The following is an 18,227-nucleotide window of genomic DNA, read 5'->3' as shown; positions in this document are numbered from 1 at the left end:
CCTATGCCATTCATATTGCTGACGGGTGGTCCTTACATTGGCAGGTCCGTCTTGTTGAAGCATCTCTATGAGAAGTCACAGGGGGGTGGAATTTGTTGCTACCAATTCTCTTATCCGCCAATTGCGAGTGATGGTGGTTCAATAGCTCACAGGTTGGCTGCAATTTTATACCACTTATGTCGAAACCAAAAGCTTGAATCGATTTCCAGAGAATGTCTGCCCGGCACAAGGACAGAACCCGAAATCTCAGGAAGAAAATGTCGCTCCTATGGGCAACTATCGTGAAATCGCCAACGATTCCAACGACGTACATTTTCTGCTTCATTGACGGCTTAGATCGTGCCAGTCACAAGATGTCTATGGACAGTATTATGCTCTCTTCCATGGTCAACGATTACTATGAGAGTCCATCCAATCACAACCGCCCCGAATGCTGAAATGCGCACGATCTGATCTCAAAAAGTATCACAATCTTGTCTTGGGACTTTCGCGAGATTGTAGCTTCAACATAGACATGGCTGACAAAGAGCATGCGATGATGGGGGTCATCAGATTTAGGGTCAATGATCTCGAACTAGATGATTCTCCTAAGAACCTGGTGCCCAAAATTCTTACGAAAAGCCAAAAACAAAATGGGAACTTTGCATATTTCAAGACAGTATTAGAGATCGTCAAGATGAACCTAGCGGTGAATACGAAGATCCGATCCAGAATCCAAAAAGTCCTTCCCAAAGTGCCACAGGAGCTTTGCGATATCTACAAAGAGCTCCTGAAAGACTCTCTCAATGTATCGCGTGCTCAAACGCTTGTTATTTTGGTTCTAGGATCTTTTGCACCTATGTCAGTCCGAAGTCTCTATACTGCTTTGGAACTGGCTGACACAGATGTTTAGAAGTCCTTGAGCCTGTTGGAAAAGCCGGTGAGGTCGAAGATGATGCAGGTATTTAGCAAATTCTTTATAAAGATTGTGGATTTTTCTTCACAGTCATCAGGGAAAGGTCTATCTTTTGACCCAGCAATGAAGGATTTTCTGTGACCTTCAAAACTTTCCACTCACCAAAGTTCGCTCGGTACAGTATGCGTACTAAATGGCAGCACATGTTCAATCCCAGAATTTCGTATACGGTCATGTACATGGCATGCATATATCATTTTAGAACGTCCTTCTGCTCGCCGCAGGCCATCGCAAGTCAAACCGAGGGCCCGTTCTGTCTCTATGCCTCCTCCAAATGGCTCCAACACCATTCTTCGGGGCCCTTCGAGACTGCATATCTTCATCTGCGCAAGAGATTACTTACACTAGCATTACTCAGCACATTCAGCGAACTTCCCACCATACCACATGTCAAAATTCCTAACCTTACCGACATAAACTCTCCTCAATTTTGGCAGTGGTTCCTACATAGCGGCGTTGACACAACTTTGTCTCCCACAGCTTGGCAACGTGGCTAATGCTGTTTATCAAGGACACTGGATGCGCCACCCTTCTGCAATCAAAGACGCTCGATGTGGCGTTCTGCGAAATGTGATATCGCAACCTATCAGCTATGTCGAAAATCGAATTGCGAGTGGTGGTGGCGCTTCTCGACCAAGGAGCGGAGGTCGATCCTCAAGGAGAAGTGTATGGCAATGCCCTACGTCCAGACACTACTTGAACATGGGGAGGGCGTTCACACCCGTGGAGGGATCTATGGTAGTGCGTTCGATACTGTGGCGGCCAATTGTCACGACAAGCTATGTCAGGCACTCCTCGACCGAGGGGCGAACGTAGTTGTTCATCGAGAATAGTTAAGGGATGCAGTGCAGTTAGCACCACGCAAGAGTTGGTAGGCCATCTCACTCTCCAAGCTGGATCTATTTTCGGAATGAGGCCTGGCTAGGAGCAGACAAAAACTCGAATTCGAAGGAAGGCTGTTTGATCCGTTCACAACGAAGTACACCGATGCCTAGGGCCAAGCATCAGGTGGCTATCGAGGGTTAAGTGAGAGATATCGTATCACCTCATCCTATGCCATGAATTCCAGGGATGGTTTAAACTTTATCTTGTAGTTTCCTATGAAGTTTCAGAGCAAAGCATGAGTTCCCATGCACAGTTCAGGTATCGGAGAGCTGTTGGCAGATGGTCATGTCCAGTAGGTCTTGGGGATATTGATCGCTGTACGCGCGCGGCGATGGAGGCGTTGAACTGTCGTGAACAGCTCTCATGAGGTTATGACTGTCAGCCTTCTGATGCATGGTGATTGTACGTCTGTGCATTTTATCTTGCCGTTCGCACAGTCTGGAGAAAGTTGACACCAACAAGTGCCAACGTCGTGATTGGGGGAAACGAAGTGTGCAGAGGATACAGACGACCACCGTCAACGACATGTGGCAGACGAGTGAAGCAAACCAGCTTCACGCAAACCGGCTGCACGCAAACCAAATGCCATCTGTTTTGATTTCTAGGGTATAAAAGCTGCTTCATGGCGTAAGGGTTTCAAAGAGCCCTAGTCTTCATATGTCGAAGCATTTTCCATTCCAATTGACAGTCCTAAATATCCCTTACTTCTGAACGGTTCGATTAGATTGGATCACTACAGCCAACCAATTCCGTCACTTTACCGCAAACAACATCCTCAACCCTGACGCTCGAGGGGGTGTCATGCTTGCCCGGCCGATTCATTCTACTCCCAAAGGATTTGACATCCTAAACGGGATGGTCGAGGCATTACCATCCTACTGCTTACTGCTTGTAGGTCTCATTGCAAGCGGTTTTGTATTGCTGAGGCTTCGACACCTGCTCGATCTTTGTGGCAGAAGCGTAGGCGATACCCGATTGCTGGACGCTCCGGACCATAACTCTGATCAAGCCTTGAGGTCCCAAGCGGACCAGCAACGTTCGACAGCCATCAGACGCAACATGAACTTAGGAGGCCTTGAACAGCAAAATTCTGCGCTGCACGTTAGTGAACACGATCTCATTGGTCGACGGCAGAGTCGTCAATTACAGACATCACTACCATATCGTCCGCGCTTACCAGCTAGAGGCCGGAACAGAGCTCTCCCTCCGGCATCACAAAGAGCACTGGAGGACTTTTCTACACAAAATAAGGCCCGCGTTCAGCCTACACGTTCTCTAGACTGCTTGCCTTACCTTCCTGAGACGCACCGTCTAGAGGCACAACACCTATACGGTAGCTTGCCCAGTTCCGTGGCCAGCCAGCTCATTGAGCGAACTATTGAAGGGGGCCATTCAGAGATGGCTAGGCAATACTCGAGGCTATACTCGAGGCTACCTGCGGGAAAGTACGGTGGCGTGGAGGAGCCACTAGATAGCTGGCGTGAAATCTGTAACATGGCGGACGACTGGGATGACCTGACAAGATGGGAGGTGGAGGGTGATGACGACGAAAAAGCTGAGTCAGAACGGGAGAGCGATGAAGAATTTATGGGCTCTATCGCCAGAGATTTGAAGGCCTTGAGCCTGGATCTAGCTAAGCACACGAGAGGGGCCAACGTCCGACATAAGCTTCGTCGTCGAGCTCGTCTCCGAGGTGGTGGGAACGGGTTTGATTTGAATGCATCCCGTCCGAATTCCGGCAATACAGGCAAAAGTGGTGGTGAGGGAGAAGGGCCGAATGTGGAATTGGAGGTTGAAGACTTATCAGACCCGGCTGATATCTTCGATTACGATACTTTGCTTGAACTGTCGAGGTATCCCTCAGAAGCACGTCCACCGCTCGTGGCCTCGGTTTCCGATGATGACTTGCAGAGAGGTTTGAGAGTAGGATTTCCTGATACTTCGCCCCGGACAGTTCTCCAGGACGAGTTCATCCAAAATGCAGACCCCTCGATCTACTTATCGCTTCACAATGAGGCAGGTCGCCGCTCTTCACACCAGACCACACCACGGGCTGTCCTCTTCTCGCGTGAGGTTTCTGAAGAGTGTGATGACATTCTCCATGACCTAGACACAACTTATCAGCACATTGGTATGGCACGGCGCAAGCTGTTAGAGCTGGTCCATCATGCAGGTAAGACAGAGAGACCGGTGTTGCGACAAATTACCGTCAGTCAAAATGATTTACGAGCTCGCGAGATAGAGCTCGCTACTCTCAAGAGGTACGTGAGAAACTTGCGAAGTAGTGTTGAGGCTCCAAATGGGGAGCTGGTCGATGAGCTTCTAGAATTCATCGAGGAAGAGGAGCGCAGCCAAAGATTTGATGAGGATGGGGATTTCGCTGATGATGAGTCTGATAATGACCCACACGGCCCGGCTCGGCCACAGAGGCCTTGGGGTTGGAGGCCGAAGCCTAGATCTACAAGTCCTCGCAATCGTTCGTGGAGAGTCAGCAGCAGAGTTAGGGGTAGAGGCAGAGGTAGACAAGACAATGCTTCAAGCCCCTCAGGACCGGGTCAAGACTCTTCGTCTACCTCGTTTGGGAGTGCACAGCTGGGTCAGATGCTGAGAAATCAAAGACCAACGACAGGCATGGGAGAGGGGTTCTCCGGCAGTGGCTCAAGGGGTGTCCATCAAGCAACGTCGCAGAACCCTGATGAGACGTACCCTAACCACATCGCCTCACATGACAGTGCGAGTCAGCCAGGACTTGCAAGCAACCAGTTTGCCCAGGCCCGTTCACATCATCGCCGACCACAGAATCGTATCGGCAGAGTCTTTTCAGTGCAGAAGACTGAAGAAACAGGGTCGAGTTTACTAAAAAACCTCCAGACAACCCCGTTAGCACCGGTGTGTCCTCAGTCACGGGGGTGTCAATGAAAGCAAGCCTGGAATGAAACGATCAAGATACTCAAGGCCCAAACGGCTACACGCCATCAGCTCTCCATCTAGTGCACAACAGATCCCTTCTCAAGAGCCACGCTATCGGCTTATACACTACCAACGAAATGATGGCCGATGAGCTTGCGGCAAGGCGGCGGATGTCAAGAAGGAGCAGCGGCGGCGGCGGAAGCTGGCCTCGGCCGTGGCCTGGCCCGGGAGCTGCGATTTCAGATCCAGTCCCGCCTTCATATGCGTGAGCCGAATGGATGTGCTTGGGTTCTTGGGCTGTTGCTCGAGTCCGTTGCTCCTTTGGAATGCTTTGAAATCTTGGAAAAGGGACTCCTGGAGATCAAATGCCTAGGAAATATCTATATAAACTAGAACAGAGTCCGTAGAGTTGAAGGAGACAGATTTCATACTTGCAAATGCACCCTTGGGTATACGGTGAATCCTACAGTTCGATTGCGCTGGTGCCGCGGACTATTCATTCAGTAGCGTAGTACGCCATCACAATGGAGAATGTCACCGTCACGTGTTATGAGTTCCAACTATTGACCGGCTGGAGTCTTGGCGAGTACGCCTACGCACCAGATCATCAAATGTACCAACGCACCAATGAACGTCAGAACAGTTTCTGCTCTCTACCAAATTTTAGCTGTTCTAGTTGTTATATATATATATATATATATACTATATCTACTATATATACCCCGGACTGTGCTTTATCTCTTACCATCTTCATTCAGGAAAGGGAGCGAGGCTGCTTTAATCTGGCACGTGACAGAGCATCGAGGAGGCCTGGCCGAGCACAGGGGAGCCACGGCGGAGTACGGGGGAGCGCGCCGGAGCCCGGGCGAGCCATAAGGAGCGCTGGCCCTGATACGGAGGTACTAATTCGCAGAGGCCAGTTCGGGCTCAGGGGTCCCTTTGGGCCTCGGCTATGATTGCCTAGCTGTAACCCTTTATCTGAAGAAAGTCACGCAAGTTTTCTTCCTCAGTGGGCAAGCTAGAGGCGGACAACGAAAACCACGCACAACATTGGTCTCAAGCAGACCACCTTTGACCGCAAAACTCTTCAGGAGTAGCTCCGAACAGTATGAGTACAGCATCCACGCAGTCGGACAGTTGGAGCGGGCCCAGTGTCCCCTCGACTCCTCGCAAGGCGAAAAGTCACAGAAGTGGTTCAACCACAGGTACCATACTCGCATGCATGTACTGCAGACTCAAAAAGACCAAGGTATGTCTCATTTGATCACAGAATCGCGTTCGGTCTTTCATGATCGCAACTGACCGCTCCTCCAGTGCCATTACGCCCCGGACGGATGTCAGAAATGCAGGAGGCTAGGTCTGGCGTGTGTCGTCCCCCTTGAAGATCAACGGAAGCAGTGAGTCTTCCCATAGACACTAGAATAGAGGGCCAAGCTGACCGTCGCTGGACAGTCCGGCTTCCAAATCTGAGATCAAGGAACTACGTGAACGCGTTGCAGAACTGGAAGCAGCTCTGGAAGCAGCCCGCTCTCAACAAAAGACCGCTCCCAAACCACCGCATAGAGAGCTAGGGGTCACTGAAACTCTGTCGCAGAGCAATAATTTGATTTCTCGATTGACTCAGCGGGACTGGCAATTGAACAGCAACGCCGAGGGACAGTTTAAATTCTTCGGGCCCACGTCAAGTGTTCACTTGACTGAGAGCATCTCAATATCTCTACTAGACTCTTGTGGAGCCGCTGGAATCAACGAGGACGACTTGGCCATTAATGACCTCGACCCAGACACGCAAATTCACCTGCTGGATGTATACTGGAAGTACCAGCACACCGTCCTCCAGGTGTTTCAAAAAGACACATTTCTCAAAGGCCTACAACAACGACAGCCGAAATATGTCAGTAAGGCACTCATCTACAGTGTTTTCGCATGCGCAGCGCGGATATCACCCCGCGCAGATCTCAAAGCGTTGGCGCTTCCAAGAACCGAGGACGATTTTGGTGATGATCTGCCGTATCTTCTGGCCAAAGCCACACAGTACACGGAGGAAGAACTGAAACGACCCCGAATCACGACGATCCAGTCTCTCCTACTTCTCTCGGTCTTGAACAGCGCGCTTGGGAACGACACCAAAGGCTGGCTCCTTACCGGAGATGCCTGTAGGCTGGCTGTGGACTTGGGTATCCACAAGAACGACGCGATGAAACTACCGCCTGGCAACCTGTCTCTAGAAGATGTCCAGTCACGACAGCTGGTATACTGGGCTTGTGTCGTGTTCGATCGGTTCTGGGGCCTCTATCTCGGACGCCCGTTCTGCCTGAACGCCACCGACATTCCCGCCCAAGAAGCAAAGTGGATGGCAGTGAACAGTTCCTGGGAAGCCAAAATGGCGTACGCTTGGGTGTCACTGCTCGTCATTATAGGCGATATTTGCGACGTCCTCAACGCCGACGTTCGCGCCTATGAACAGCTCGACGACTTTGACAGGAAGCTTCAATCATGGAGGAGTAATCTGGATCCCTCGCTTCAGTATCGTAAAGGCTGCCCAGCGTCGGTCTCCAGCCTCAATCTGCAGTATTCGGCGGCCATGACTCTGCTGCACCAACCGACAGCGAGATTTGGCAGTCGTCCCGAAGAGCCCTCGATGCGGAATGCCTATTCGCGACGACAATGTATCACTTTCGCCACGGCGATGGCTTCTTGTCTCCAGAACTTTCAGCAGCAACATGGCGACGTGACTGCGCTGTCCGGTGTTGCCCTCCACTCCATCTCCCTGGCTGCAACGACACTTGTGGCAAGCATCGCCGAGAAGAAATCCGTCGATGTATCGTCACAGATGCATTCCCTTAAGGCCTGTGTACGCGCTCTCGGGGAATTGGAGACCACATACCTAGTCGCAAGGAGAGTGCGGAAGATCATCCAGTTGATCATCAGAGTCTGCCACTTAGAGACCGACTACGTGGAGAGCCAGCAACGCCCGGTGCCAGTCCCTGCCATCTCTACAAGTCCGGCCAGGCTGGTGGACAGCTCGGTCATCGATGAGGTGGTGGTAGAAGATCTTCTATCATTGGAAACGCAGTTTGGGGACGGTCCTGTCATGTCTGAATATAGCCCTTTTGCTTTCGATGCCCACTTGCCAATGTCCGCGCAGTTTGATATTTTCCATACCTTTGACGCCGAGGCAGTGGTAGGGCCAGACACCTTTTCACGAACAAATTAAGCGACGGAGAGAGTTGGCGGGTTGGCGCTTAGAATATCGACCATATACTTCCACACGTACAAGTGGGGGCCTAATACGATCTGGTAGTCTTTTCCTCGTCTCTGGACACCGAAATTGCTCACCAAAGATCGTTGGGCTTTGCAGCGTCATCCGCCAGCACGGCGAACACAATACATCCCAAGCACTCCACGCAAGTAGCCGCCAAAGGTCGACCCAGCAGTTGCTTACCGGTCAACAACGACCGAAAACTAGCCAGAACAAGAAAACAGGCTCCTCAGATTCTTGCAGGCATGGACGTATCTTGACCCCGCTGGCCTTAGTGGCGTCAAGATCTCCGAGCACCGACCGGACTTCATCCTCCGTCATGCTGGGGGATAACAACAACTTTCGATGGGCCTGCCTCAACCTGTCCACATGGGGTCGCCAACTGTTTGAAAGGGTCAAACACAGTCATGACCAAGTACCCTGATTTTGAATCACTGCCAACCGTGGAAGGGCAACCCCAAGGCAATGCCTGGGGACTCTGGGGTCGAACTGATGAACTTGGAAGTAAGCGTTTTGTGAAGCATGACTTGACCACGTAGTAGGCCTTTGAAAGTGCCATGCTTACAACCCCTACCAGCCTTGAACCTCCTTACCCCGGACGTCATTGTGAGGGCCGCGAAAGAAGTCCGGGTCGGCAAACCAATCCAGCTGGACCTGAGGTTGGACCATTTCGGGCATGGGATCGCAGGGCGAGAACGGTTTAAGCAAACGATCATCGATTTCAAGGAGCGAAACAAGGGCACCGAGTACGAATTCGTGGCCCACGACGATGTGATCGCGTTCAACACCCAGAGCAGTTCACAGTGGGATGGTTTTCGGCATGTCGGACTGCAACGGTCGCAGGTTTACTATAATGGCGTCAAGCACAGGCATATCGACGAGCAGGGAGACGGCAAGCTTGGGATTCATAGTAAGTTGCAAGAACCAAGCCTGCCACCCCACTCTTTGGTCCCCTCCTCGTCGCCGCTGCTAATCTACTCTCGTCAATCCAGAGTGGGTAGAGAATGGAGGCATCGTCGGCCGAGGTATCCTGCTGGACTACTACCGCTGGCGACAACAAACAAGTCAAGAAGTTGCAAAGGCCGACTCCAGCTTCAGCATCACTGTGGCCGAGCTCGAACAAGTGGCCAAACACCAGAACCTCGAGCTGCAGACGGGCGACATCCTCATCATCCGCTCCGGTTTCACGGTGTGGCACGACTCAGTCGAACCTCAGGAGCGCCAGAGGGCTCTCGACGCCGGTGTCTTCATCGGCGTCGAGTCGTCCCTCGAGTCCGCCAAGTGGTTGTGGAATCACCATTTCGCGGCAGTGGCAGGGGACACGCTCGGATTCGAGGTCTCGCCGCCGCCGCTGGGCGTGGAAGGGAGGACGTGTCTGCACGAGTGGTTGCTGCCTCATTGGGGATGTCCGATTGGTGAGCTGTGGGATTTGGAGACTCTGTCCAAGGAGTGCGAGAAGCACGGGCGGTGGTCGTTCTTCTTTACAAGTGCGCCGCTTAATGTCTTTGGGGGGGTTGGCAGCCCGCCGAACGCCATTGCCATCTTATAGAGACAAGGGCATATGTTTTGGATTACAGACTGCAATTCTAATTTCTTCCGCTCGTATGGTCAGGCTGAAAGATTGCTAACCTCTAGGCTACCTTATGCTTGGATATGAAATTTGGAGATTTTGGTGAATGGAAAGCAGCCCAAGCACAAGCACAAGCACAAGCCGAAGCCCAAGCTGATGCTTGATACGTGATCCATGATGCACACTTGATGGTATATATTCACATCTTCCAGTCCCTCGATCAATCATCGCGCGATGGTCAAAAGTGCCCATGCCATGTCCATAGCCCATCTACTATACTGAGCAAGGTAGGTAGTAGATACAATTCTTCACCAGAACGACAGGGTCTTGACTCCTCAGATGAGATGAGATGAGCTGTGGAATAGAGTCTCCTACTGGATATCGTCAATGTTCAATGTTCAATCTTGTGATGGAGCATGCATCATGGACTATGGATCATGGATCTCGTTGAAGGTACCGAGGACGTGCCGGAGTACGTACCAACCCCGAGATGCTAAGCTTCCTGATCTGTGCAGAGCCCCCCCCCCCCTTTTTTCTCTTCAAGTTTATGCGCTGAAAGATGCGCACTTAGGAGCCACTTGCGATGGATTTTCGTTTCCTCCGAGAACTGTGGAATCTTTCATGGCTCGGGTTCTCTTCGCTCTAGGGGTATCAATATGGTGGTCTCTCAGGCATTGATGAGAATTCTGCAACGGGACAATGTCACTGCATCTCAAGTGCTAGTGTACCCTTACTAAAGAGAGATGAGTCGAGGTAACGAAACGAAATGACTCGGAATTCATATCCCAAAAAACTTAACATTGCAACCAGCCGTGATACAGACGAGTTCATATCTTCGCTTTCCCATACTGGCTCACATCGATTACGATCTTGCCCCACGCCGTACCTGTTACAGTCATTGTCAGTCATTCGTGCTCACTACAAGGCTGGTAGATGCACACCCACATCTCCTCCGCATAAAAGGGGTACGGGAGGGCCACGATCATCACATACCTGTCGAAAGCAGCTCCAACGCCGCCGGGATTTCTTCCAGCCCATGAAATTCCTTCCCAGTATAGTTAATCGGCTTAATTCCCCCCTGCTCAACCAATTCCAACAGCGTGGTCCACACGGCGGCAACACTCTCAGGCTCCATTGTGGCATACATGCCCCAAAACAGACCGGATAGCGACACATTCTTCAACAAGATCCGGTTCGTCGCAATCTTCTCAATCGCCCCGGCCGCGAATCCGATGATCACCAGCCGCCCGTTCCAGCGGATGCATTTCAGGCTCTTGTCGATGACGCCCAGCGTGTCCAGGACCACGTCGACACCGCGCTTGTCGGGAGTGTGACTCTTGGCTTGCTCGGCCCAGTCGCTGTTGCTATCGACTACGAAGTGCGCGCCGAATGATTTCGCGACCTGTCGCTTCTTTTCTGTGTCCGCGGAGGCGATCACGTATAGGCCTAGTGCTCTGGCGATGGACACGGCTGCGAGGCCGACGCCACCGCCCGCGCCGTGGACCAGGACGTAGTCTCCTACACTCAAAAAGTCGAGTTAATGTTTATGTCTTTGTAAACGAAGTGCATCCCAGGCGCCAGGACATCTTTTTAATACCTTTCTTTGCCTGTGCTCGCAGAATCAGCGCCGCATAGGCTGTGGGAGCCGTATAAAAAAGACTCGAAGCTTCGAGATAGCTCCAGTTCTTCGGCACGGGTCTCAGATCCGGCTCGTCGGCCAGGATCTGCGTGGCGAAGGCTCCTAGCCCAGCTCCAAACGCTCGATCTCCTCGTTTAAAGCGCCATTGGCCTCCATTGCTTGGTGCCGAAGTTGGCACCGCCAGGATCTCGCCGGAGAACTCGTTGCCGGCGATGAAAGGCAACGGAGGCTTCTGTTGGTGTTTCCCTTGGATCTGGAGGTTGTCGAAGAAGTTGGCTGCTGCGGCGTGGATTCGGATCAAATACTTCGATGGGTGTGGTTGAAGGTCTGGTAGAGTCACCGCATGGAGCTCGTTGGGTCCTTTGACCAGCGCGGGCAGTTGGATCGCTTTCATCTTGTTCTTGTGTGCAATAGTATTTTGCTATTCTCGCTGTAATTGTGATATCTGAAATTCGAGTGTGCTGGATGTCGGTTGCCGAAGATACAGGCCCGCCAAAAAAACTTGAACAGGAGCGCAACTAAACAAAGAACCAAAGTCCGATTGAGCGAGTCAGAACACAAGAGTCAGCCCAAAAGGAGTAGTAAATATCTGGGGTTCATGAAGAACCTGGGCCAATTTTTGCGGGGGTTTTCTTCCTGTAACAAATTTGTTTCTCTTCCCGTGACTACAACACACAGTCCGTATATTCTGGATTTCGCAGTTTCGCGAGATAATGCCAAAGAAGTTGTGAACTGACAATTGACTTCCAGAACGGCCCCAGCGGTCGGTAAGTGAGGAGGGACCGCGAATAACTAGTTAAGACATGCTACTGACCTTTGGATCTGGCCCGTGTTGATGGGTGAGCGAACACCTGTAAGCTGCGGTCTTCAGTCCCCGGAAGACAACAAGGATTGTGAGATTTGAATCCTCTCGTCGGTGGTTCTCGAAGTGGCAGCATCGTCACTGCAGTCACGTGGTAAAATCCGATACCGGGATTTGAGTCCGGCAAATGATTTCCGAGCCATGCAGCATCTAGATTCGAGGCCTGTTCGTGAGTGCCTCGGAACCAGCGGATCAATCAGCCATCAGAGACAAGCCCGTTCTCCAGGAGCTTGGTGGCAAGTCGTGATCAGAGTTTAAAACAGCAGCCAACTCCCTTCTAAGCTCCAAGCAAGACCGAAGCCCCCTTTTGACGCTGGACTGTCTGCATAGTATGTACGAAGTGGTAGTATGTCCTCCCCACTGGAGAATTGAGATCAAGTATGATGATTGGCCTGCAGCGGCAATCACGTGAGTAGTGGGGACTGCACTGGAAAGCCACATATACACACATTATTCTTGTCTTCCAAGGCTCCCTTCGGCCGAATCGTTGACCATACGGACGATTAGAGCTCTGGATAATCAGAGAATCCACTCATTCTTGCAAACAATAATGTCGGTCTCGTGTCAAAAGTAGTTGCGGAGACCCGGCAGATGTTCGGGTACCCACCAGTGCGAAGTCCAGGGGGGTAGCTCCTCGGACTTCCATCACCGGTTGTCATTGTACAAGCTGTATAAATGTCTGGGGGGTTCATGGCAGGCCCTTATCTGACCAGTCAATCCGCTAAGAGTGGACATCAAGCAAAATGTCGGCCACCGAGGATACTCAGAAAGCGAAACCAGAGGGCATCAAAGACCAAGAAGTTGCATCGCTCAAGGAAAACGTGCATTACGAGGCTGTTGAAGCTCAAGGCACGCCAGGCTTAAACGATGAGGAGGAGGATCCCCATGTGACCTTCAAGACATGGGTTGTTGTCTGGGTGAGCATACCAACGTCTCTGCCGTGGACCGTGGTAGAATCATCGCTCGTCGATTTTGACTGACACCGTTGGCAGATCCTCTCTTGCGGTTATGGTCTTTCATTTTGGCCAATTCCAGTCATGGCAAATATTGGAGGCCTGGTTGCGGCCGAGCTTGACGCGCCAGAAAAAGCATACTGGTTCATTCCGGTACCAAAACACCTTTGCATAGTGAGCGAGGGTGCAGCAGAAAAAACTAACAGTCGCTATTAGGCATGGACAATCTCAATCACTGTGTGCTTCATGCTTTGGTACGTCATCCTAGACGAGACTGCTAATGACACAGGCTCACGAATTCTGTCACAGTGGTGCGAATACCGATCTTTTGGGTCGACGCTGGTTCTTGGTGCTGGGAAATCTGGTACGTGCTGATGATTTAAATCTTTGGAAGCTTGCGCTGACCTCGAGGACCTCCAGGTCTGCACGATCGGCCATATTATCACAGCGTCCAAGCCCAACGCGAACGCTGTAATTGCCGGCATGGCGATTGCTGGGTTCGGAGGCGGAAACTGCCAGGTGAGTGAAGCCCACGGGAAGAGCTTCTCAAGCATGTCGCATTTTCGTGGGAGACTGACGAGTTTCGAAATGCAGATGGCTGCCTTCGCTCTTTCAGAGCTCCTTCCCAACAAATGGAGGCATATTGGCGTCGTCATTGCCGATATCACGACCATCATTGCCGTTATTATCGGGCCTGTCACCGGCCGGTACGGAATCGAGAGTCACACATGGCAATGGAACTTCTGGGCGGCTGCCATCGCCCAGTTCCTGTCTTTCTTGGGCCTGTACTTCCTCTACTACCCTCCTGCTCATCCGTAAGTGGCGTTTCTACCTCTTGCACTCCCCCAGAACTAAAGTAGTCGGTAGATATGGCATCCCCTTCCGACAAATGATCAAGGAAATCGATTATGTTGGTAAGTCGCAACCATTTGTTTGCCAGACACGTTCTGCATTGCCGACACAATCCATCAGGCGGCTTTCTGTTCATCGCTGGTGCTGTCCCTGTGCTCATGGGCATCGTCTGGACCACCATCTACCCTTCCAACAGCGCTTATGTCGTCGCCCCCCTGGTCGTCGGGTTTGCAGGCTTAGTTGCCTTCGCCTGTTGGGAGAGATTTGCAAATATCAAGCACCCGCTGACACCTACCTATGTCTTTACATCATCTTACGGCCGAGACCTGACGGCACCTGCCATTGCGTTGGGCGTCGTGAACATGTTCTACTATTCTAGCAGTATCCTCTGGCCTACGATGATCAATGCACTCTACACCAATGGTGGCACCAACTGGAAGTATGGCATTGTGCTCTCCTTGCCCCAAGGCATTGCTATTTTGACCGGCGCTGGTGCCTTGTCAATATTCGGCAGCCATATCAAACACTGGCAATGGCAATTGACTGGTTCGGTGTTTGTCATGGTCCTATTCGGATCCCTCCTGGCCTTGGTCAACACCCACAACAAAGGACTGATGCTTGCTTTCGTTTTCCTGTCACAGACTGGCTACGGTTGGGCCATCTACCTTGCCATCGCCGTGAGCCAAATGGGCGTAGAACACAAAGATCTGGGCATCAGCGGTGGGATCTCTGGAGTGGCTCGATTTGCGGCAGGCTCAAGTATGATCATTGACCACTCACCACTCAACCTCCCTATCATGAGGACGTTACTGACAGTAATCTAGTTGGTGCGGCCGTGTACACTACTATACTGACAAATACTACCAATGACTGGATCGCGAAACTTGTTCCGACAGCTGCTCTCGAGGCAGGTCTGCGGGAGTCCCGGCTCGCAGAATTGATGGCGTCTGTGGGAACCCCAGCACTGGCAGCGAATTTCAGCCCAAGCATTGTAGCCGCTGCGTCGGGAGCAGTTGCTGAAGCAAATGTACATGGTATCAGGTAAGCATAGTCTACTAAATTCTCGAGAACTCTACTGATTCGGTACACAGAATGGTAGCTTTTGCCTCGATGGCCTTTGGCATTGTAGGAGTTCTTGCTTCTGCTGTTTGCAAGGATGTCGACTCGAAGATGAACAACAAGGTATGACCACACTTGTCAATCCCAAGCAAAATCTGCTCTGCTGATCTTTTCGATCAGATTGAAGTTTACCTTGAGAACACCGAAATGGCATCTCGAAATGTCCACCACTAAGCACGCAACAAGTGACCCTCCGAGGGTACTGGCTGTTGGATTGCCATATGGAAATTGGTACAGTCTGTCAACATACGACGTGTTTGAGACTCGTCATGTCGCCAGACTCCCTAAATTACAGTTGCCGGTGCATGAATCATCTCAGAGCCTGATTTAGACGCTACATGTTGTAGAAGTCAAGAAGAGCCTTCGCAGTCGCATCTAATGTAGACTCCTACTCGGTAGATTGCTGAACCTGGTCCAGTGTGAAAAACGGCTCTTCTTCATGCAACCGTACTAGACTCTTTGGCCGCCGTTCATCTCACGGCTTCCCGTCTCCGCGGAAATGAATCTGTGAATCGCTTCGCTGTGCCCCAAAGCCGGACTCGTGGTTCCACTGATAACCACATGCACATTGAGATCTAGTATCCATGTAGTTCCTCGTAACTACACGTAACATAGGCATGAGTTTCGCGAAGAAATCCGAGTCGATATCTAACACCGACTACGGCCATTGCAACGGACAGTCTAGCCGGGCCCTTTCCAGTCAAATCCATCGTCGGCCTTCATTTCCCGGATGCTGGAATTCAACCTTTCAAGGGACATGCCATTCCGACATAGCTATTTATTCTAATTGTAATTAAAACTTTGGGAAGCCTTGCCCTGAACGGCGGTGTGATGTGCTGCCACAGTGCTGGACCTTAATTGTTTTTTTTCCATACCCACAACGATCATGTTGTTCAAAGGCGGCAGGCTTGAGACTCGTGAGTGTACCTTATTCAACATCAACCTCCCTCTAATACAAGCTGACTGACCTTCTGTCCTCCAGCTGTGCCCACCGCCATCTTAGTCTGGTCGTGGCTCTTCGCCAATGCCGCCCCAAACTGCCCCTTCAACCGCCAGCAGACCGGTGGCTTTCGCGACGCCAACACGGGCGAATTCATCTCTTTCACGGCCCTCACGTCCCTGGCGACAAATCTGTCCACCTCGCTGGCATCCAACTATGCCATCAAGCCCGGCAGCCACGTCACCATCTTCTGCAGCAACAGCGTGTGGTACCCCGTGCTGACATTCTCGACGGTCCGGCTGGGCGGGATCGTCACGGGCTCGTCGCCGGAGTATGGCGTCGAGGAGATGACATATATCCTCAAAGCGAGTGAATCTGAACTCGTATTTGCGGATACTGCGTCGTGGGATACGGTATGCAGAGCGGTGCGAGAGGTCGGGGTGGGGACGGATCGAGTGGTTCTCGTAGGGAGTGAGGATGATGTCCGTGGTCAGAGGGATAGGGTGTCTATTCATGACTTGATTGCGCAGGCGAAAGGGAAGGGTGATGAAGGCCAGGTCGAGGCTTGGACGGTTCCAGAGGGACGATCGAATAAAGACATTCCTTGCTTTTTGTTGTTCACCAGTGGAACGACGAGTGCGCCGAAGGGTGTAAGACAACTTCTTCCGGAACCGAGATGTGTTGCGTGATGGATCCCTGTTGACTGTTACTCAGGTCATGATATCTCATCACAACGTCATCGCCCAAATGATGCAGATGCAATCTTGGACGGTCGAGAAGTGTCCTAAAGTTCTCCTGGGAGTTTTGCCTCTCTATCACAGTGAGTTTGAGTTATTGCTTCAGCTCATGCTGCGAATCACCGTCCAACTAACTCCTGCGCTCAGTCACTGGCATTGTCCAAATCCTTCAGCTTCCGCTGGTTCTCAATCAGCAAGTCATCATGATGCCCAGATTCAACATGAAGGATATGCTCGATGTCATTTACAAGTATAAGTGCGACGAATTGTGGCTGGTTCCGCGTGAGTTGCGAGTAGATATCGAGTCTACCAGTACTAATTGACTGATAGCTCTATTAATTCGACTTGTCAACGATCCAGTCGCGGCCGGATACAATCTGGAACATGTCCAACAGTTCAATACGGGCGCAGCGCCGCTTTCCAAAGAAATCATTGACAGACTAGCTGTACGGTTTGGCCATATCCGGATCAGACAAGCCTGGGGGATGACTGAAAGCACCTCCGCGATCACTCTCACACCACCAACTCACCAGACGTACCCCTATGCCCACAGCGTCGGAAAGGTCGTGCCCGAGACAGTGATCAAGATCATCGATCCCGAACACGCAGGCCCAGGAGAAAAAGTCCTCGGCGCTGGCCAAAGCGGCGAAGTCCTCGCCAAAGGCCCCCAAATCACCATGGGCTACTTCAACCGCGCCGAAGCCACCGCAGAGACCTACGACGCGGAGGGATTCCTGCACACAGGCGACATTGGATTCATGCGAGACGACGGGTTCCTGATCATCCACGACCGCCTGAAGGAGATGATCAAGGTCAAAGGCGTCGGCATCGCACCCGCGGAACTCGAAGACCTCCTCTTGGGCCACCCCTTGGTCGCCGATGCGGCTGTAATTGGCATTCCTGATGACTATGCAGGCGAGGTTCCCAAGGCGTTCGTCACTCTGGTTGATGCGTCGAAAGCTGGGCCGGAGACCGTGCGTACCCTCGCTGACTTAGTCAAGGAAAAGAAGTCACGGCCGAAGTGGTTGGCTGGTGGTATTGAGTTTGTGGATTCTGTGCCTAAGAGTCCTAGTGGGAAAGTGTTGAGAAGAGTGCTGAAGGATATAGAGAAGGAACGGCGGGTGAGGGGGGCGAGGAGTGTCGGGGCGAAGATATAGAAAAAGGAAAAAGAAGAAAAGAGATCAAGGTGTGGTTTTATGCTTCGATGGGATAGATAATACCAGGGATAGAACGGAGACGTGTTGGCGCCTAAATGACTATCGATGAAACAAGCTGGCAGGCAACCTTGTGATGACGATCAATCAGTCAGTGCTACAGTCTCTGGAATGCTTTGGAATCATGGAAAATAGGCTCCAGGAGGTCATTTGCCTAGTAATTTTCTATATAAACCAGAACGGTGACCATAGAGTAGAAGAAGACAGAAAATCTCAACTACGCTGACTTGCCTGTATCGATTGGCCCGTACAATTGTACAGTCCAAATCCTCCAACAAGACGGTACATGATCAGGCCCCAGTAGAAATCTGGAGTAAATTCGAACCAGA

General features: G+C 51.5%; 5 protein-coding genes across 5 annotated transcripts; 4 read left to right on the top strand and 1 right to left on the bottom strand.

Moving 5' to 3' along the window:
- Nucleotides 1–5,972: 5,972 nt before the first annotated feature.
- A1O9_03112 (uncharacterized protein) lies at nt 5,973–7,967 on the top strand (the record flags this gene model as incomplete). Its single annotated transcript, XM_013408681.1, has 3 exons — nt 5,973–5,999; nt 6,065–6,147; nt 6,203–7,967. The coding sequence occupies 3 exons, from the start codon at nt 5,973–5,975 to the stop codon at nt 7,965–7,967; spliced, it is 1,875 nt and encodes a 624-aa protein (XP_013264135.1).
- A 452-nt stretch (nt 7,968–8,419) lies between these two features.
- A1O9_03111 (uncharacterized protein) lies at nt 8,420–9,561 on the top strand (the record flags this gene model as incomplete). The annotated part of the gene is made up of 3 exons (XM_013408680.1): nt 8,420–8,516; nt 8,590–8,922; nt 9,005–9,561. 3 exons carry the CDS (start codon nt 8,420–8,422, stop codon nt 9,559–9,561), a joined length of 987 nt encoding a protein of 328 aa, XP_013264134.1.
- Nucleotides 9,562–10,567: 1,006 nt separating this feature from the next.
- A1O9_03110 (uncharacterized protein) lies at nt 10,568–11,615 on the bottom strand (the record flags this gene model as incomplete). Its single annotated transcript, XM_013408679.1, has 2 exons — nt 10,568–11,100; nt 11,180–11,615. 2 exons carry the CDS (start codon nt 11,613–11,615, stop codon nt 10,568–10,570), a joined length of 969 nt encoding a protein of 322 aa, XP_013264133.1.
- A 2,015-nt stretch (nt 11,616–13,630) lies between these two features.
- A1O9_03109 (uncharacterized protein) lies at nt 13,631–14,933 on the top strand (the record flags this gene model as incomplete). The annotated part of the gene is made up of 4 exons (XM_013408678.1): nt 13,631–13,851; nt 13,904–13,950; nt 14,009–14,647; nt 14,713–14,933. The coding sequence occupies 4 exons, from the start codon at nt 13,631–13,633 to the stop codon at nt 14,931–14,933; spliced, it is 1,128 nt and encodes a 375-aa protein (XP_013264132.1).
- Nucleotides 14,934–15,893: 960 nt separating this feature from the next.
- A1O9_03108 (uncharacterized protein) lies at nt 15,894–17,841 on the top strand (the record flags this gene model as incomplete). The annotated part of the gene is made up of 5 exons (XM_013408677.1): nt 15,894–15,924; nt 15,990–16,597; nt 16,662–16,767; nt 16,832–16,966; nt 17,015–17,841. 5 exons carry the CDS (start codon nt 15,894–15,896, stop codon nt 17,839–17,841), a joined length of 1,707 nt encoding a protein of 568 aa, XP_013264131.1.
- Nucleotides 17,842–18,227: the final 386 nt, after the last annotated feature.

This window comes from Exophiala aquamarina, assembly GCF_000709125.1.
Source record: "Exophiala aquamarina CBS 119918 chromosome Unknown aczIA-supercont1.2, whole genome shotgun sequence".
In the NCBI taxonomy this organism is placed as follows: domain Eukaryota; kingdom Fungi; phylum Ascomycota; class Eurotiomycetes; order Chaetothyriales; family Herpotrichiellaceae; genus Exophiala; species Exophiala aquamarina.
The sequence above is the reverse complement of the archived record's forward strand: the minus strand, read 5'-3'. Positions and strand labels throughout refer to the sequence as shown.